We start from the raw sequence: 21,402 nt of genomic DNA on the forward strand, positions 1-21,402 counted from the left end.
GCTTCTGTGTCGTCAGACTCACAGACTTGCTCTGTCAGTAATCCTCTGGCTTCAGGGTGACTGTTCAAGAAATAAGATGCTATTCACATTTAAGGCATCCAGCTCTTCAAAAGCTGTTTTACCTCTTTAAATCTGACTCTCACCTAACTAATCTGGTATTTATGATCTTTAGAGCCACTTAGTTTACTCCAGGCTACTAGTTGTAGCCTTTTTACTACAGTGCTGAACTGCGTAGGGAAACTGGAAAAAGTTGAGCCAAAACATCAGGGAAGTACTGCTTCACCTTCCAAAAGAGAAAAAAACTCAACAAATCTGACAGGCTAGTGCAAAAGGAGCATAGAAATCCCTACCAAAAAACATGTGGGAGGGAGCATATATTTAAAATAGGACCGCCTAATTCAGCTGCTAAATCACTGTAAGGAGCTCTCTATGTCTGTGTGTGCGGGAGGGAGAGGGAGAGACAGAGGGAGAGAGTCAGAAAGGGAGAGAGGAGCAGAGGGAGGGAGGAAGGGAGGGCAATGTGCCTTTCACAGAGCTGGGAGCTCGATGGGAATGTTTGATTAGCTCCTCTCTGAAAGAGAAAAGGTGTCCAGGCCTCCCTTCACCGCCTGCCTCCGATTCTTTAGAATAATGTTGGCTGGAGTTTGTGGTACAGAAAAGCTGGGAAAAAATAGCACTTTCATACTGTGTGGAGGAAAGGAATAAAAAGTTACACACCTCAAGCAAGGTAATTTTGATGTTGTTTCTCTACTATATTTGTTTGTTGGGGAGAGGGAATATTGCCTTTTTGTGTGTTGATAGTAGTTATATTTTCACCGCTAAGAAACTGTAGGGACATAACTTTTTGTTTAACATTCCAGCTGTGTGCAGAAGATCAAAGACTTAAGGAGATTTGGACATAGATGTAAAATGAAACTGTACTTTATATAGATTTTATTAAGTTTTTATAAAAGCATTAAACCCCTACTGTTAAAGTGGACACACATGCTAAATAGCAAGGGCTTAACTCTTTCATAAAGCATGGTGTATATTAGTCACACACCAATAGACATATATATGCCAACGATTCAAATAGTGTGTAAGATGTAATATGACTTGTTCCCTGTGTTTAAAGTACTTTTGCTTTCAAGACTTTTTCTTCACCTCTTTGATCAATAGGGAGGTATGCGTTGTATCATTAATTAGCACTAGATGACTCCAGGGAACGCTAATCTACAGGACACAGAACAGAAAATAGCGTTATTCCACTCATATGACCTATACAGCATATTCTTTGCTAGTCGGATAAGTACAGATGCATGAGCAGTACAGTAGCCTAGACTCTATATACGCCTTTGTGCCGAGCGCTTGTTTTGCTGGTGAGGCTCCAAAAATGAATAGCATTGTCAAGCCTGCCACAGCCGTTCAGCTCTCTGTGGAGAGATTAGAGTCTCGATAAGTCTCTTCAAAATGTGATTTCTGTCAGACTAGTACAAACATGAACCAAATGCCCCAAGCAAACTTTCAACCCTACTTGATATTTTGTTTCTAGAGTTTATGGGAACTACGCCACATCCAGAGCAAAACAGGAGTTACAGATTTCAGAGGCAGATCCTCCTTTTCCTCTAACCCCTCCAAAATTTAAACAGAAGACCAAAAACAAGCAAGCACACACAGAGAAAAAGTTTCTTCAGTTTAGATGGTTTAGAAGATCTATTTGACTGAGAATAGCAATGGAGCCATATATGTTTATAGCGTGTGTTTTAGCATGTCAAAGATAAAAACACCTTGCACGACTATGCTTGAAGACTGGCTTTTTGCTGTACCTGTAGTACCACGTCCTTCAGTCCTTGCTCAGATTATCACTTGAATTAAAGTGATTATTATAAGACTGGTCTCTTTAGAAAATGCAGAGCTCAAGGAAAAATAAAGGATTGCATGTGCACATTAGTTTCTGAATATTGAATTGGTATCTTATTGCAAAGACTTATTTTCCTTCCATATTTTATCTAGTGCTTTGAGTTGCTGGGGTTGTTCTCACTGGGGTGTTGGAAAAAGCTTCCTGTCTTTCTGTTATTCAAGACATAGGAGTATTTAATTAATTGGAGTGAAAAGAAAAAAAAAAGAAGAAAAAAAAAAAAAGAAGAAAAAAAAAGAAAAAAAAAATGAAAGAAACCTTGATGTCTTACCAGTATAATTGAATATTGCATTGTGCTTTTGCCTGTAGCAGGAATTTCATGTTCTTAACTTGCTCGCTACTTTCTGTAAGACACTTTCTTCTTTGGCAGTGTTTTTGCACAAGACTTACCACTGCTGATTGAACTAAGTAGTTTTACAACCAACACCATCAAGGAAACTGTTTCCTCACACTTAGGATGCAAGAATGAGTCTCTGTGGATTCTCTGATGCCTAATAAAGAATGAGTTCCTACTGAAGTCTCTCATTTAGTGGGAACATTAACAAAGATTAACATTCACCCCTTCACCCAGCTACTTACTTTCACAAAAGCAGTAGGAATTTAGTAGGAAATTAATTTTTAACATTCCCTTTAGTTAAACTTGATTAATTTGAGTATTTCTGAAGAAGACTGGGTGAGACACAGTGTAAACACAGAAGATGGGAAAAGAGTCTGATTACTTCAGGCGAAAGAACAGAATTATTTGCTATTTCTGGCTGTTGCTTTTTAGAAAACACTGCTAAATATAAACCTGAAGTTTATGTAACAGTGGCATCAAGGACTTGACTGTACCTAATCTGTCTGGAGAAATTAAATTTTTTCCTATTCACCCCAGAGTCACAAATAGAGGTTTAGAAAGAAAATATTGCCAAGTAACTTTCATGCTAACTCAAGACCTAGGACACACGTGCTCACATCTCTGCTCCTAACTGATGATAGGCAAGACATTTAGGATAGCCAAACGAACTAAGCAATAAAATGGCTAGTTCAGCTTACTATCCACAACTGTGACTGTATTCCTTCTCTGGCATCTTGAGGCTAAATGCACAGAAAAACAATGCTCTGGCACACAAAGTCACCAAATCCCCATACCAGAGATTTTGGGACTGGGATGGGCAGATGCTGGATCAGCAAGGTGTGTGTTGGCCCACTGCAGTGGCATGGGAAGGCACTGTATTTTCTGGACGGGTGGTCCAGGGTTTTCTGAGAGTCCCAGGAGATGTTCTGGCCTCCTGAAGCTCTGGGTCCACCAGGACTCCTCTGACGTGCTGCAGCATCATGTCACATTCAGGGCTTGCTGATCTGGGTTGGAAAACAGAAACACAGAACAAAACAGAAATAAACGCAAAACTAAATTTAGTTGGTTGGTTGGGTTTTATTTTGCCCGCCTTGAGTAATTTTCAAGGCCCACAGGGAGAGATAGGTGCTTAGCACCTCCTTAAACACTTCAGTCACTTTTTTGAACTTGCCTGCACACAAGGAGCACGTTGTTCCTGTGCTGTTGGCCTTGGGTGCCTGTGCTGGGGGATTCAGCTGGGGTGTGGGACAATGCAGCCAGTGTTCAGGGCCCGATTGTCACACGGAGACTATAATTATCTCCCTTCTAATGACCAGCCAAGCAAGATAACAGTTTTTATGCTATGTTTAGAAAACAATGTCTTACTACAAATTGGTGGCTCATTCGCCTGTAAAAGAGCCTCTCTAACTGTCTTGGAGCAGATGCCATTCTTTTGCATCCTGATTCCTTTATTTATTGCACATTTCACACTCGGAAAACTTGGGTGAATGCTGCACAGGCAGTGCAGCCTCCCCATGTCACTGAAGATGGCAGAGCGGTGCAGAGTGCCCAGAAAACCTGTGGCTGTTTCGGTTGTATCTACATCAGTAAACTGAACTCTGACCGTCTGGCTCATGACAGCCTGCATCTTGTGGGTGAACTCTTTTAGCCCCCAGCCCAACAGGGCTGCACGTGTGGCTGCAAGCTCTGTGGGAGGGAGCAGTAAGGATGCTTCTTGCAGACTCCCTATAATGCCCTGCAGTGGCAAAAAGCGGGGTGTGAAGGGGCTTGCGATGGGTAACACAGCAGTGTGTATTGCAGATGAGATCTTACCCACAGGCATCCTGGGGAGACTTCTGACATGGTGTAGGCTCCTAAGGCATCTGTGGGGGTAGCTATACCCACCAGCAGTGACTGCAGTCTGTGGCTATGTCTGACCCTTGCAGACAGGGAGATGAATCAGAAGTGGGCAGTCACGACGGCGACACTCATGGTTTAGCTACCTGAGCGTTGGCTCAGGGCTCTACAAACATTCAACACTAAGCTCTGTGCTGGGGCAGCTGCAGATTTTGTGGTGTCTGAGGGCTGCTGCCACATCCCCTGCTGGGTGCCCTGCCAGCAGAGCAGCACAGCTGCCCACTCCCTCTGCCCACAGCCTGCTCACCTTACCTCTTGCCACCTTCTCTGAGCTGGCATCTCTGCACAGTAGCAAGGATGTGGCTGGGTCATTTTTTTCAGCAAATGAGCCCTGGAAAAAGCCAGAAAGAAGATTTCCAGATCAGAAACAAGATTTCCCAATGAGTAGGAACCAGCATTTGAAGTTGGAGCTATATTTTAATTAGAATAACAACACCATCTGCAGATTTTGCTTTCACCACTGAAGCAGAGCACCCAAATCTATAGCTCATCCCCCAAACTGGGAACACATTTGAATTCAGAAGAGTGTTTATAACCATCCTTGCTTCATTCAAATCAAGATTTAAGCAGGTCTTAACCTGCCAAGCCTTACTGTCCTGACTGAACTGGCTTTCTAGTAACTATTAAGCCCATCCTACCTCTGCTCTATCTCCAGAGCAGCAGGGTGCATTAAGAGTTCAGAGGCACATTAACAGCACTATCTATGTCAGCTATCCTTAATGTGTCTCATTTTACAGGACATCCCATAGATACAGATATAAAAAATACTTTGAAGATGCAAACTGCATTTGGAAACTGTATTTTGGCCTGTCACCCTATAAAATAGCTTTGTAAATGCAATGCATGTAACACAGCAGCCAACAGTTTCTCAGCTGGCAGCTGGTTTCCTATGAAAAAAATTCATAATTGCCAAGTGACAGTTTTACATGAGCCAAAATTTCTGGTAAAATTCTGAATGATCTTTGTGTAGCTTCACACAATCCTTTAATGTCCCCACCAGGATGCATTGGGGATTTCCAGTGCCTCCAGGCTTGTACATAAAACTGTGGAAATTTTTACCTCTCCAAAATCACTTGTTTACAGGGAAGTTTGAATGCGGCCATGTCTGTACCTCTGTCTCTCTCTGCCAGGTTCCCTTAAGGATTCAGAAGGCTCCATTCTTTCTCTTTTCACCAAATATGCAGCTTACCCTGGAGTCAGTAGAAGAAGGGTGAGACAGAGGAAAGCTGGCAGCAGCGCTGTGTATCCTGGCCCTGGTCACCTCCAGCGAGTCAGAGTTACACAAGGGTAAGGGATCCATGACTCCGTTGGCTGTTGGCACCACTACCAGCCAGCTTAAGATGATAGGAGCCCACCTTGCTCACCCTGGTGGGAGCCCACCTTGCCCATCTCTCTGGCAATGCATCTGTAGCACACCAGTATTTTGTTCTCCCAGGCTTGGTGGAAGAAGCGTTTGGACATGGAGGGTATGAAGAGAGACTGGTTGGAGATGAGGTTAAATGGAGAGAAGGAGAGGAGTGTCCAGACGAGGGAGGGAGGAGGTTATAGAAATTTAGAGTAATTGCTATGAAACAATTTGGTGCAAACAGAACTGCTTCTGAGGTCAAATATAGGTACCACATGTGTACTCATGAATCTGCCAGGAATTAAAGTGGACACCTGACATTTTCTTCAAGTATGGGGTAAGCACCATGCCCAGGTCAGACAGATGTTCTCCGACAGATGTTCCCCCTACTCTGGGGGCAGTCTTTCTACCAAAATGCCTCTCAAAATATGTGGTGATTTGGGATGTAGCATCTCAGGTTTCCATGGTCTACATCTTTGATTCTCACAGGCAAAATTTGTGCATCTAAAGAATAAATTTTAGGCAATAACTAGAAGTTTATATGGTAGTCTCTTCAAACCAAAGTTCAGAACAAAATTCCTGAGCATGGAAGTAGATTATGCAGTATTAAGGTCTGCAGGCTTTGTTCTGTTTTTAAAACAGACCTTTGACCCTAAATTACATATTCCTGCTCTTGATCACCTGTTTGCTCCCAATCCATGTGATTAACACAGATTTCCTTTTTGATCTTGGGTTCTCAAAGACAGAATCCTGTGATTCATCTCTATGCTAAAACAGCAAGTTTTAAAAGTTTCTAATAGGCAAAATTATTAAATCAGTATCAGCCTGGCCTTCAGATGTATTTCTCAAAAATTTCTAGCTGCACCTATGCTGTCACAGTATCCATGGCCAAGCTCTGGATGCCATGTTCCATGCCACCACATTCGCTAGCTCTTTATCTGCCTCCAGGGCACTCATACACATAAAGGATACAGTTTTGGAAGCATAACCACCTGCCATGTTGTCTGCATGCCCCGTGTGCTAGAGAGCCCACTCCTGCCGTCTGCCAAGGGCTGCCAACATGCATAATGTAGGGCTGCACAGCTTGGCCTGCACGATGTCAAGTCTTTGACAGCAGTGCCTCTTCAGAAACCCCTAACATCCTCATTTATACTGCTGGCACCCGTGCAAACCTGTAGCTCACTTTCATCTCAAAAGCAGCATGGAGTCCCAAGATATCTTCTGCAATCATTAAAAAGCAGAAACGATATTCGCAGGACCACCATTTTCAAAAGGCTCCACACAACAGCCACGTCTAGTGATAGCCCTTCCTGATTTGCTGAAGATATTTTGTGTACAATATTTCCTTAATCAAGTCACCATTACTAGGCATCGATAAATTGGCTGCTTACTGCCTTATCTAAAACCAGTGCCACATGCTAGGAGGGCTCCAGATAGTTTTTTTAATTGCATATGTTTTATGAATCCTTATCCAACCAGTCCATGGCTTTGGCATGGAGTAGTTGTGCTGAGTGCAGGAGATACTGAATTGATACAGCGTCCATTCTGGTTTTCTGTGAGATGCTGTATAAGTTTATCAGCATGCTTAAGGACTGGGTTTGCTTTCAATCTGGAGATAAAATTTACTTTTGCAGTAGAGGGATACATGTAGCTTTAATAAGCAGAGCATACACGTCCTACATTTTCTCTAAATTTCTGTGTCTAAATTTCTACCAAACAAAAAGGTGTCAAGCTGTGTCTCAACATGCTACAAAAATTCCCCAAACCATCTCCAGAGTGATGTGCAGTTTATTCAGTGCCTTTTACACAAATTCTTTACTTTTAGGCCAAATATGTACCTTCAGGGGAATTCTGACACACTACAATAATTCTTAGCTTGCAGGCAGCACAATAGCGTGGTTATTCAGTGCTTGTTTATTGTGCATCCAAACTGAGAAACCACATATTGCACTTTCAAAAGTCACTTTGACTTTTCAGAACTGGGTGTTTTGTTGAAAATAGAAACAATGCGTTTTTTTTATAAAAAGTGAAAGAAATGTGGCCAAGAATCTTACTCTCCCTACCTAACACATCCCTCAGGCACTGCTGGATTGCAGATATTCCCATTCCCTTCATGTCAAACATTTGCTCTCGGTTTCTTGGGAACACAGCACTGCCAGGACTGACAGTACCCAGCTGGGACCTGGCTGGTATTAGGGAGAAGTAATTAAGTTAGGAAAGGGAAAGAGGTTGCCCTCAGCAGTGAGCAAGTTCCAGTGCACAGACAGAATAAGGCTCAAGCCTGGGAGCAAGGGGAGGAGATACATGAGATACGAGAGCTGTGGGGGACGGACAGACAGAAGGTAGTTGTCTGGACAGAGCTTCACAGGTCAGAGCTAACAGCGATTCCCAGTGAGCAATAAAAGCTGTGCATCGAAATGAAAAAATGTAACATAAAATAATACATTATTAAATGTAAAAAGAAAACAGGAAAGCATGGTGCAATGACCCTCACAGATATAGTCATCCGGATATTCCAAACTGTATTTTCTCTGTGAGTGGGTGGCATATCCTAACTGTATTTCTTCCTCTGCTGGGAGGAACAGATCAGGACAGCATAATTGGTGGTTATCTCTGTGAGACAGATGAGAAAGTATAATCATTGCAGTTTTATTTAGGCCCTCAGAAAGGTCTGGCAAGTTAAATCACACTATAGTTTTAAATAAATTACCTTCTTCTAAACGAGCTCTGTGGAAAGCAGAGAAACCATTTGTCACTGTTACTTCAGCCTTATGTTGGTTTAATTTCAGGGCACTGCATGAATATAAAATGAGAAGCACAGGGCTGCTTGGGTGTTTTTATTCAGCTCTAAATTGCTGGGTATAGCATCGTCATTTTACCTACCTGACTGGAGCTGTTTTGGACTAAATTCTTCTTGAAAATCCGCATGTAAACATTTCTTAAAGTGTCTCTGGAATAAATAGAAAAGGATTTGTGTGCCCCAAGTGCAACTGAGGTAGCATTGGGACCTCTGAAACCCAGGGAGGGTCCCAGGACCCTATGTCCCCCTCCCCATCTATGTCCAAACCACAGAGCAAGGCTCCTTTGGCATCTTCACAGCTCTTATGGACTTGACCATGCAGTGGTCAAGTTTCATCAGAGAGGGGAGAATGTGCCCAGGCATCCTTGGCACCCTCTCAAAAAAATATTAACTCTCTTCACACTCACAGACCACTCAATAGGCTGAACAGCCCAACCTGAGCACAGTGACCACATGCTGGCACCAGTCAGCTGAATTTCTTTGAGAAACAGAGCTGACAGCTACCTCGGTATAACAAGATGGTGGAAAGCAGCACATCTTCAGGCAGCAGAGCAGTATGTAAGCCCTCAGCTCCCATCTCTGAAGCAAAAGGCTTAAAATGCTAAGCAAGAACAGCAGCAACCACCAGCCTGCTGTTGAGGGTGTGACAACCCACGGGGGGAAGGACAACTGTGGACCAGTGTGGGATTCGTGTGGCCACAGGGAAGAGATGACAAGGAGCCTGTGGCTACTGCTCAGGTGGTAAAGACTTTTTATTCAAAATGAATAGTCCTGCCTATGATCCTAATGCTAGCTGTGCATGTTACACAAAGACACATTGAGGCAGAAGTGCAAGCTGTCCACAGGCTCAGAAACTCATCCAGCAGAGGTCTGGTTGTTCATTTTATCACACGCACAATTGCTTCATGTGCAACATCTATTATTTCTTCCAATTCCTCCACCACTGTGGAAACAGCTGCAGACATAAAAGCCTGTGTTTCCTCATCAACTCTTTCTGAGGCACTGGATAACTTAGCAAAGTGAATCTGAGTACCGCCTCCAGGAGGTAATTTTGGGTTCTCAGTCCTACATGTATTTCCACAGAGGCACCTACCCCTAGCTGGGACAGGGATTGTCCTTTTGTCTCTTCCTGCTGTTTGCCCAAGCCTCCTGTTTGCAACCAAAGCCCAAGCTCCTCTGAAAGCTGAAGAAGGTTTAATTATGCACATGGTACAGGAGACTCTGAGTTTCTTACTGACACTTCCCACAAACAGTGTGGGCAATTTATTTGTTTTCTTCTCTTTGATCTGATAAGGTATGAAATGTCCTATCCTTGCAGATGGTGCTAGTGCAGATACAAGCTTTCTCTTGCCTCATCTTTTTTATAACAGAAGGTAATGGTTTCTATGATATTTTTAAATCCCTGAATGAATATATTTTATTTCAGGCCATTACAAGACAAAAGTCCACCATCCCATGCAAATGAGCTCATGCTTACAAGCTAGCATTTTCAGTCTTACTTCTGTTACCCAGTGTCCTGACCTAAGATACCTGCGGGACAATCTAAGCTTCTGGAATGAAATACAGTTATCACCACTGCTTTTCTAGCTCAGCAGAACTCACTACCTGTCTTTTCAAAATAAACTACCATTTGGATTTTTTTTGTGTATAGACTTTCAGAGCAAATCAATGCACTGAGTGAACAGCATTCCTTCCCTTTGAGGAGAAAAGAGAGGAAAGTAAATGCATGTGACAGGTATTAGCCCTATTACCTAGTGTGCACCAAAATGCACAGCTATGTTATAATGGTGAGCAAGGTACTATACTATGAGGACAGAATATGAACATGAAACCAAGAAAGAGTGAAACGTTTTTTAAAAGAAACAATAGGAAAATAGATAAATAAATAAATAAAATCTTTTATCTGCAAAGACGATGATAAGCTTGTTTATCTGAACCGCTATACTCACACCTACACCAAACCCACTTGATTTTCCTGTAAGGAGCACATATCTAACTCAACCCACAGTGCTCTAAGATGGTGTTGTTAACTCCAAACTACTTGCTCAAATAGCTTTCAAACAAAGTCCACTTCTGGTTTTTTTAACAGTGCCAGTGTTGCTGCTGTACTATAACCTCTTGAGAAGGAGAACAATAGCACGCTTTATTGTGGTACAAAGGAAGTACAGAAATTAATTTCTGCAGCACAGGAGATTACAGGAAACAAACTGCTAACGCCTGCAGAGTCAAAGCACATGGCACCAGCAAAGAATTTCTGTTTGCACATGTAATGGACAGCAATGCCTTACACAAAACATCAAGGACTTACTTAAAACCTGTGCTTCCATCAGCAAAAGTATAGTTTTCCATACAGTAACAGTTTATACAGATCAAAACCATCTGTTTGTTTGTAGAGGTTCTTTCATGTAACAGCTCCCTGAGAGCCGAGCTGCTATTAAAAGGCATAAAAATCTGACTTTATATCCTAAAAGAATGGTTTGCTAACTCTGTCTTTTCACTGGCATTTGAGCATTTTCAAATATTTTTAGCACAGGAAAAAGGAATCAACATTCTTTCAAATAGAAATTTGATTTCAAAATGTTAGGATGGGGCTTACACTTGGAAACACTGAAGGAGATGCTTTTTACTGCATTTGTGCGTGACTTAACATGGGTTTAAGCAGCATTGATATAATGCACATACACTGCTTTCCTGGTATAGTAATAGCATCTGTTATGGTGGTCAGAAGGATACAGATGAGGAAATGTACTAGGAAAAAAAAAATCCAGCATAAAGTTTGGGAGATTTAATATTGAATGGTCACTAGTTAACCAACTAGGACTGTAAATAATTAATGGAAATCTGGTAAGCATAGCTGGCATTATCTCTCAGTTCATGAAGAGTGTCACAGAAAAGGAACAGAAGATGCCAGTGAATCAGGGCTTCCAAAATATCATTCATTATTCTGGTTTACTAATGAGACACAAACTCAAAAGATGCTTTAGCATCCCATTGCTGGGAGTGAAAGGAGCCACAGCTACTGGACATAGCAAACATAACCAGGGCACTGGACATTATAACTTTTTTTTTTTTCTTTTTCCCATTTTGTGTGTTATGACAGGAATTTCATGAGGCTGGAAAACTAAAATCATGTAAAATCCCTGCTGCAGTCCCCCAGCAGGGGCAGGAGACTGGGCTGCTGGAGGGCAGGTAGTCAGGCACAGCCCCACAGACACCAGAATGCAAAGACAAGGAAACCCAGCCCATGGGAGCTTCTCACAGTAAGATAATACAGGGAAGAACATATAGTCCAAGACAGCTGGAAGAAGGTGTTTCTTGGCTTTACTTTCCACTGAAAAAAAAAAAAAAAAAGTCTGAGGAAAACACACTTTCCTCAGTGAAAACTCTCAGAACCTGACTGGGAAGCCAGGCATTAGGAAAGACCTTGCTGTTAACCAACTATTGGTATATTCTCTCACTCTTGGCTTTTTAAAAAAATATCCCAAATGCATTTTCCCAGCTAGAAGTTAATGAGTAGGACACAGCATGCTCCTGTGCTGGCTGAGTAATTATCCTTCAGAAATGCCTGAAAAAGGTACAGTAATCACATTTTTATTAATGCATTAGTAATAATGCCACACAGATTAGTATTAAAAATATTTTAAACATATCATGTTTTAAATGGCTCTTTACTCTGAACTGAGTACTCTAAACTGTAGTAGAGATGCCATAGGCAGAAAGGAGGAATACAAAATCCACGAGAGAAAGACCATGTGAGATTTTGATATCATTTATCCCAGCTATGGAAGCAGCAGACACACTCCTCTTGTACATAAGATTTCTCATTTTGGCTTTCTTGAAGTTAATTGCAGTATGGGTTATTCTCTTATGCATCCATGCGGCCCCTTGCATCACACTTCTGAAGGACAGGTGGTTTAACCAGGTGTTGATAGCAGGGAGTCAGGACAAGAACTGCAGAAGGCTGAGGTGTAAATTCATGTGGCCACTTGATGGTAAGTTTGCGATAACATCAGTGGAGGACTTTGATTATTTCTCAGAGGTGGGATCAGATTGCATATAATAGGTGTTTGAAGGGCATGAGGTTTGAATACTCTTCAAAACAAAAATAAGATCTGGGATCAAAGGGGAGGATCAATACCAGACCTACACAAAGCACATCCTACTTTAGCAGAAAACATGGAAAATCAGGCGAATTGGGGGTTTTCTGTATGGTTATTGAAATAAAACCAAAATATTTAATGACTTTGGTAAACCTCTGTCTTTCACAGACAAGTTAATAGTTGCATGCATGAAGTGGTGATATTAGGTTCCCAAGAAAAAAATCTAGGGTGTAAAAAAAAAATTAAACACACTGAGACTTACAATGGTAGATAAAAGGAGAAATCTCAGCAAAACTCATACTATAGATTAACCCAAAGCAGAAACTTCAGTTTTTGCGTTAATGAGATCTATTAATTTTGTAAAGTAAGAAAGGGACACTAGCTTCTTGTTTAATTGCAAAGTGTCATTCTCAATCTGCAGACATCCCCAAAGCTGCCATTGAATTTAGACTAGAGGGCCAGTCATACACATAGGTCCATTTGGAAGATCAGAGCCCTAGTTCCTCTTTTCTTCCCAGAGAAAGAAAACAAACAAACAAACAAACACACCATTTTATTCCAGACATTTGTTCCTTTTAAGAATTTGAAAGTAGCAGATGCCATGCTAGCCCACCATATAGGAGGTCTCATAGTACCTATAGGATATCTGTGCATATTTACTGGTATACCAATGCCTAACATAGAAATTAATATAGTTGGAAAAAATAAGTTTCTTTATTAAAATTTATTTCCATCAGGATGCCAGTAAAAGCTGCACCAGCAACAGCACAGTCCCCAGTAGCATGCTTTTGAGAGTAGCTATGACAACAAATCTGTCAGGTAAATCGAACAGCCTTGCCTAAATGCTTCTATTAACTTTCCTGTCGGTAAAATACCTGTTATTGCAGGCTAAGGAGTCTGCTGAACTCATTTGCCTCCTGATAGATTTTATATATGAATTCTGTTTAGATTTCTTGGCCTCTTTCTACCGGACATTCATAGTACTTCATTGCCACCCAGGAGGGCTGGGATGGTGCCTGGTGCAGCTGGCCTTGGGATGGTCGGGCATGGGGACAGCAGGGCCTTTGGAAAGTAACAAGAGCTCTTGTGCAGCACTGGTGGTTTATATATTTTGTGAGATGGGAGAAGTCAGGCAACATTGGACTCTGTCCACAGCAAGGCACACAGCAACCTACCCGTGAGGCAGCTTTCACATGTATCCTTCACTATCCCATCCCTCTTCTACTCTAGTTAAACTGGAGATGAAAGTGTTTTAGCACTAAGCCAAATACTGTCAAGACTAATTCTCACAGCTCTCTCTGACTTTAAATAAAGATTCCACTGCTGATTTTACTCGCTATAGATTCGGGGAATGCCCAGTCAACACCAGCACGGCCTTTAAAGATGTATGGTGTTTCTGCAAGTGGCCAGAAAGTCCCTCAGTCTGCATCTCCTGTTCCTGGGATCGAGCTGAAGTAAGAACTGATGTGATCTTGCTTCTACTACTTGCACAGCCTGGGGTGACCCCTGACTATGCTGTCCACTGTTCTGAGAAGGACACAGCCCTGTGAGCAGCTTTCCATGCCCCAGGATTCAGCTTGGTGGCTTCTAGGCAACTTCTGCTTCTCTCCACCTCAGCAGTTAGCAGGTTTTACTGAGATTGATGAGGAAAGGTACAGTACCAAAATACTTATTTCCAAGTGATACTGTTAACCATAGTTGGTGACATTTTGAGTTCCCTGACCATAATACAGAAGCAGAAATTGGAGGTGCAGCTGGCTTGTGTAAAAACAGTTATAAATTATATAGGCCTACAACTGGATGAACTCAGTTTAATCTGGCAAACTATTTTCATCTTTCTCACTCAATAAACATGTGGTTTTCTTGGAAAAGAAGAGCAATTAAAATAAAAAATGTGGAAACATTGACTTTGAGGAAAGATTGTGGATTTTTTCCCTCTGCCCTATATCTGTCTTGTCCTTCTAATTTTCCTTCCTGAGGTGGGAGAAGCCCAGGTCCGAGTACACAAATCTCTGAGTGGAATCTGTCACTGCCATGTTTTCCAGGAGGCAGACAACTTGTTTTCCCTAACTGTTTCCAGCTTTAGTACTTACTCTCTATACTTTCTTTGATAGCAAGCTAATTTTGACTTTAGTGCAAAGCTTGCCATTTGTAAGCATGTAATCAATTTCCTTTCATTTTGCGCCTTGAGTTTTTCCTCTACAACACACAAATATTTTCTCAGTCTCTGATATTTGTTAGGCATTTTGTGGTATTTTAATGACTGATGTTAATTACAAGCAACCAACCCAGGATTTCCCCAGCAATCATAATATAATGAACACTTGCTACTAGAGGTAAGGAATTAATGGTAATTAATTGCTACTAGAGGTAAGGAATTAATACATTGTGATGATTTCCTCTTTTTTGTTTCCTCCTATGCCTTGTTTAAAGTAGTGTCTCCTAATTTGCTAGAGATTAAAAGCTTCACTTCTCAAGCTCCGTAACTCATTAGAAAGACAGTTTAAAAATACAATTCTTTTTTGTTTTCATTGTCATGCTAAACTTCTATCCACTGACTGCTCAAGCACTACTCATTCAGCCCACTTGTAACTCTTTCAAATTCAAAGAAACAGTGGGCATGTCAATAAATGAATGCGAATAAAGATAAAAATATTCCCCCATATAACATCTCCCAGATGTTACAGAGGGGAAAAGTGACCACAAAAGCAACATGGGAGGTGATGCTCAGGAAAAGGAGGATACCTGTGATAAGCCTGTAGTCTTGTAGTCTGGACAAGAGCTTCAGGAATGGCAGACATCAGGAACTGCATACGTAGACCCAGAGAAAAATGTTGTCCAGATGTTCCGAGACTCTTCTCATTCTCAGGCATGTTCTCACACACACACAATAAGGAAAGGAAATAATCCAGTAATTTGGCTCAAAATCTATGATGTGATTACAAGATACTTTGCACAACTTGCTTCAAGAGTAAGCAAATTTATGTTCTCCTTACATTTGTGAAATTATGGGGTGCAATTGGACATGCAGACAGTACAAGTCTGCGAATACTCCCTAGAAAACTAGCAAATTAACTTGAATAGCTGCAAGAGCATGTTCATATCTGTCATGTCCTCTGCTACCACTGGCTTCAGAAATAAGTATGAGGGATGAAATCTTGGTTTCACTGAGGAAAAAGGCAAAACTTGGACAGAAGGAAAAAAATTAGTCCATGGTTGTTCCACAGACCAAACATCATCTTCTCAGGGGGACATCAGCTGCTCTGCAAAGCAGAGAGCTCAGGAGAAAAGAGCACCGTACATGAGGACTGTGAAATGTTGAAGAATAACGCACAGTTGCTATTCCCCGATGTTTCCAGTATCATTTATCATAACTCTAAATACAGCCTCTTTTTTACAGTACTCTTTTTTTTTTTTTTTTTTTTTTTTTCAGTGCTCCTTACTGACACATTCAGACTTTGCTTTAATCACCATGAAGGCCTCAGTTATTGTGATCTTCTTTGGTAAGTACTAAAGATGTGCTACAATTAGTAGTTTGTGGATTTGTACACCCCATCCTGGCTGATCAGTGACTCCACTGCTGATGAAGCTCTCTGTGGAAGGTAGAGTAAGCCTTGACACAGCTTTTCAGAAACAGTACCCAAACTTCCAAACTTTTGCATAGAAATAATATTAATTATTTGCAGAGCTCTCTAAGCATGTGGCCATAGCTGAACACAGTCCACATCAGATGGTACCACTAATGCTGGAAAATATCTGTAACTTAAAGATTCCCTATAAAGAAAAATCAGCTATTTATTTCATACTGTGGGAGCACCCCCCCGTTTACCCCTTTCTCTGAGAACACAATTTCTGAGAGATTTCCATGGCCAAGAAGGTGCCAAATGAAAATGCTTATAAATGTGTTCTATTTTCTTTCCTCTGGATGTCAGATGAGATCGTACTTTCTGGGAAGGCGTAGAGATTCCAGAATTTGCGATAGGTCTGACATGAACAACCTGGTTGATCGGGCATAGTTGCTTTGCGTAGTGTACTAGTGCACTTATCACCCTTTGATGGTGCTACAACTATCATGTAACCTAATGCTGCTGTATGACTTTAATTGCAATATTCCCAGGCAATGCTCCATTTAGCTGGGACCCTCCAGCCTGGCAGCATACCCATATTTAGTTTAACTTCATAGTTACCTATGTTGTTCTTTTGTCTTTACTAGGAAGACTATCTTCCTCCACATTAAATGAGGCCCTAACACAGCGTGCAGCTGGGATTTTGCACTTTCTTTTACATTGCTTCTATTTTTTTTCTAAGTACAATTTCTCTTCACACAACTTTACCAATGTCAAGAAGTCCCTCTACTGCATCTATATGCTGTAACTTCAGAAACAGTGAGACTCTTTTTACTTTTGAGCAGGTTGTAACAGTTACTGTCTGCAAGCACTTGCAACCAGTCTAGGGGGAGAAGATTATATTAAAAAGAAGAGAGAGAAGAAGAAGAAGAAACATTGCTGTTGCTGAGTCAACACTTCATAGAGAGTTTTATTTCACTCTAAAAGCTCAGAAAAGAAGGTGAATAGGAAGGCCAAGACATTTGTAACAGTTATTACCCACAACTTAGTGCTTATAAAGTAAACACACAGAACTGTTTGTACATCAAACACTTAGCAAGTAAACCCAGCCAGCTAAGCAGCATACATATATAGTGATGTATTTTTTAACATAACTGTATGTCTCTTCTACAATCACATTTTTCAAATCACAATTCTACTTACTTAAGGAAAGCAGTGTCCTTGCTGGGACAGGGTATTGGACATGCCACACTGGAATCTCATACATTTCATGATGCTCCTGGTATCCCATATCCACTACCACCACTGAGTGAAATGCCACAACACACTCTTATAGGATACCATCCCTGCATAGGCTATTAAAATATATCTTTCTCTCCCTAAATTTCTAGCTGTTTTATGCACAGAGCGTGTTTCACTGGTATCTCTATACACCAATTGCAATGAGTTTCTACCGCTCTTGGAGATACTTAGGCTTTTTTGTGATTTTCTGGAAGTGCCTGGACTTAATGGCATATTTTGACATGAGTTCCACCGATTAATGTGCAATCAATTGATGTTTAATCCCCTTCAAAAAGCTAACTGTGGGGGCACAGTAGATGCCATCTTGACTGAAAAGTTAACCAACAAGTTAACCAAAAAATCTCATGAACAGGTGACTGATGCTGGTAGTTCCTTTTTTTCTGATACTATGTTTTCTTTGTTCTAGGTGTATTTCTTACATGTACATATGCAGCCAAGGAAGCTACAAAGAAGGTTAAAAAGGCTAAGCTATGTAAGTGGTCCCATTAGTGTGCCTAGCTGCTTTACTGCAGGCAAGACTGATGCATAAATGTGTCCAAAGTGAAGTCATATTCCAGTAACTTCACAATTCTTTGCAGAGTCAATAGGAACATACATTAACTAACAAATTCTACTGAAGTCAAATCACTGAAATGTGTGCTACTGTACACTTGTAAAGAGGATATTGTGTATTTCACTATTAAAATGTATCTTCATAGGTCCCCAGGTACTATACACACTTACTTTGGAGAAACAAACACTGAAAATCAGAAGTATCCCCAGGCTTCTTCAGTCCACCCCCACTTACAGCCACAACCCTTGGCACACAGGTTGTTATGTGTTATATTGTAGATACAGAAGACATAGACATCTCTTGTGTCACAAAAGCATTGGTATAAGTGCATAAGAGGAGGGCATCCCTGTCACTCAGTTACTCATTATATTCATGACAAGATAATTCATCTATGAAAACATTCAGTTTGACTTTACCAGGATTTTGTCCTCACAGACGTACCACAGATCGACTGTGATGCCAAGGCAGGGAAGATAATCAATCCCGAATTCATTGCAAAATGCCCTCCGGGATGTCAAGATGTAAAATACCGTGTGTACGGCACAGACATTTATGCTTCTTTTTCCAGTGTGTGTGGTGCTGCAATTCACAGGTGAGTGGGATTAAGTTAGCCAAGCACCCTGAGAGAATCATCATCTCAGTGTGGGGAGCTCTTGGCCATTCAGGTCCTTTAAAGTTCCCAGTGCCTTGTAGGTTTGATTGCAGGCTGCTGTTCTCGTGAAAAGCATGTCAGAAAGACCACATGTGATGCAACGGATCCTGTTTTATGAAGTGCTGTCAATCCTCTAGTCCTACTGAAATCAGTCATGTCTGAAAGTGTTTTTCAACCTTAGGAGAAATGTTTTGAGTTTTTTCAGATCTGCCATTCAAGCATAGCAAATGACTATTATACTATTATTATTCAAGTAGGATGGAGCTGCTGCTACTAATACAGCTTTAGAAAAAAAAAAAAAAAGACATATCACTGGCAATGAATACATACAACTCACATACTTCTGGGACTGGTTTTGGCTCTCTAGATTTGAATTTAGCTGTCGTTGATGTCAGAGGCTCAGTAATGTGCTTTTCTGCCACAGAAGGAAATACTGGACAAGGAAATGTATAATGCAGATTTGATAGTACAAATTATACCAAGTTTAATTTGCCATGCAAAAGTGTGCAGATATTTTTAATGGAGAATAACTTCACAACCAAAACACACCATAATTGCAGGCAGGATGCAAAAGCAGGATGCATTCAGCTGAAAATGCAGGAAGAACTTGTAGAGTCTGATCAACATCTTGGCTTCATTCAGAGTTATCATAATGCTTTCAGTTCTGAGAAATACCTGGGAACCTGAGTAAGCTTGAATAGTTCAGACTTTGGGACTCTGTACTTTATTTGAAAACACATTCCCTTCATATTACATTAGGGAACTGTAGCAGCACTGAGAAAGGAAAATTGTTCATGAATCTTAGGCAACACCAGTGGGAATTTCTCTGCCCTCCTTCCTTTCTCAGTCCCAGCCCATGAATTGCTCTATCTTTGTAACAGCCTACTCCAGTATGACCTGCTGAGATGAAAAACTGTGTTAATGCAAAGCTTGTGATTGCCATGGGAAAGCATCTCTAAGTCGATAAGAAGATGCAAAGTATTTCGTTTCCTTAACTGTCTGCTGTGAATTTTTACTTGAACCTGTAAGAAGACAAAAGCTCTGCTATAGGGGGTGATGCCCACGAGGAGACAGTGAAGCCCATGCTGGACCGAGGACGAACGCAAGGTGCTGTGGATGAGAGCCCACCACGAAGCCGCACCTCCCGGCAGAGGTGCCGGTGTGCGCAGCGCTGCCATCTCCTGGCTGCAGCTGCCCTGCTCAGCCCCTTGCTGGGAGATGGCTCTCGAGGGACCGGCTTTCACCTGTCACATTCTTCCTGCGAATGCACATTGGAAATTGTGTGCATCGCTGCAAGCAGAGCTTGTCCCGGTGGGAGGTTATAAAATGCTGACGGTGAATGCAATTTCTGCCACAGCTCAAATGCTGGCTCCCTGTGTTATTGGAGTGAGGATTTCAGTTTTCCTCATTTGCGAGCTGAGTTTGGCTTCATTAACTTACATCGGCATTTCTGCAGACAGTGAATTTCCTTTCCTTATGGTTATTATACCACCAGCTTCTCACAATCATCAGAGAAAGCTAAGGCAGTAACGCATTCTTCACCACTGCTGGCTGCCCATTACTAATTGCCATGCACTGTGCAGTTACTGTCAATTATACTAGCCCTTTGTAGTAGCAATCATTTTTTGTACTGTCCTAATAATGCCACAGCAGGTTGCATACAGTGAAAGTTTTCTGTTTGTCCTGAGAAAAATATTATATCAAATGTCAAACACCATTTCTTGTGCACCAGACAAGGAGATGGTCAGGTTTTCTGCAGCTTTTTGTAGTAATATTTTGTTCACTTTAGTCTGGGCTGAGGCCAGAACCAGGCTTAGTTTTCTGTGGTAATGCATTCTGAAAATCAAAGAAAACATCAGTTTTCATGAAAGAAAAAGCCAAGCAAGTGGGAGGCTTGCCTTGCATTTGTCTAAATTATTTCTGTTGCATGGCTGGCCCTAAAACTCCTGTGAGTATATTGCATATCTTCAATCATGCAGTCTAGCTTGTAGGAATTTTAACAAAGGCAGAGACTCGTCCTTAGAAACAAAACACATAGATCTATGGGAAGAGCAAACAGAGCCCGACAGCACTGTGTGGCAAACTGCTCTTCTCTGTGTTGAAGAAGTACAATTTTTTCTCAGTGGCAGACTTAGCAGTAGCTTCATGGCTCCACTGTAAATCCTGGCTTAAAGATGAAAGCAAATGCTTCCTACCTCTTGCACTGCTGAATGGTCTCTATGTTTCTGGGGAGCGTTTCCTCCTTCAGCTACTATGTTTTCCCCTTGCAGTGGTATCATTGACAACACAGGCGGGAAGATCCTGGTTCAGAAAGTGGCCGGCCATGCTGGTTACCGGGGGAGCTTCTCCAATGGAGTCCGATCCCTGTCACTGCCGCGCTGGAGGGAGTCCTTCCTCGTCTCAGGTACTGTGCCAGAGCACCTCAGTTAGTTCTTATCCTGGGCTTCAAAGAGAAATACACCCCACCAGAGGTGCATGGGGCTCAGCCCTCTGCAGGTCTGCCAGAGGTGACAGACAGTCTGGATTGACTGCCCAAGGGCAGCCCAGCTCCTGCTCTTGATGCTTAAAACCTGAGCCTTGGTACTGGTGGGAAGATCTCCCTAATGCACTTGCTCTCCACCCTGACAAGTATTGCTGCTAAGCAAACTAAGTGGCCTTTTGGCCCCCTCAGTCTGCTTCTGCACCTGTGTCTTCTGAAACAACTTGTTTCTGTGCTGCCATTCAGGCTTTGCAGAGAAGCCTTTTGGTCTGTTTTACTCTGAGTTTACTCTGAGAAAGCCACACATTTTCACTGCAGCCGTTGGACACAATGGCCCAGGTTCTCTGAGTTCCTCGTTAAAATTAAATATGTATAGTTTATCCATATAAACCTTTAAATAAAAACTGCCAAGCCTTCTCAAATCATATATAGCCATACTGTATTAATACAAAACCCTATATTAAAAAATGTTATT

General features: G+C 41.6%; 1 protein-coding gene across 2 annotated transcripts in view; it reads left to right on the forward strand.

The window, feature by feature from the left end:
- The first annotated feature begins 509 nt into the window (after window positions 1–509).
- Window positions 510–21,402, forward strand: part of VIT (vitrin) — a 53,408-nt gene continuing 32,515 nt past the window's right edge. For both annotated transcript variants that reach the window (XM_082755910.1, XM_082755911.1), the window contains exons 1-5: window positions 510–727; window positions 15,809–15,878; window positions 17,650–17,715; window positions 18,232–18,388; window positions 20,719–20,852. In XM_082755910.1, coding sequence (XP_082612036.1) covers window positions 15,848–15,878; window positions 17,650–17,715; window positions 18,232–18,388; window positions 20,719–20,852 — 388 coding nt within the window. In that variant the 5' untranslated portion in view covers window positions 510–727; window positions 15,809–15,847. The remainder of the gene's footprint in view (window positions 728–15,808; window positions 15,879–17,649; window positions 17,716–18,231; window positions 18,389–20,718; window positions 20,853–21,402) is intronic.

Source organism: Aythya marila, assembly GCF_965140915.1.
Source record: "Aythya marila genome assembly, chromosome: 3".
NCBI lineage: Eukaryota > Metazoa > Chordata > Aves > Anseriformes > Anatidae > Aythya > Aythya marila.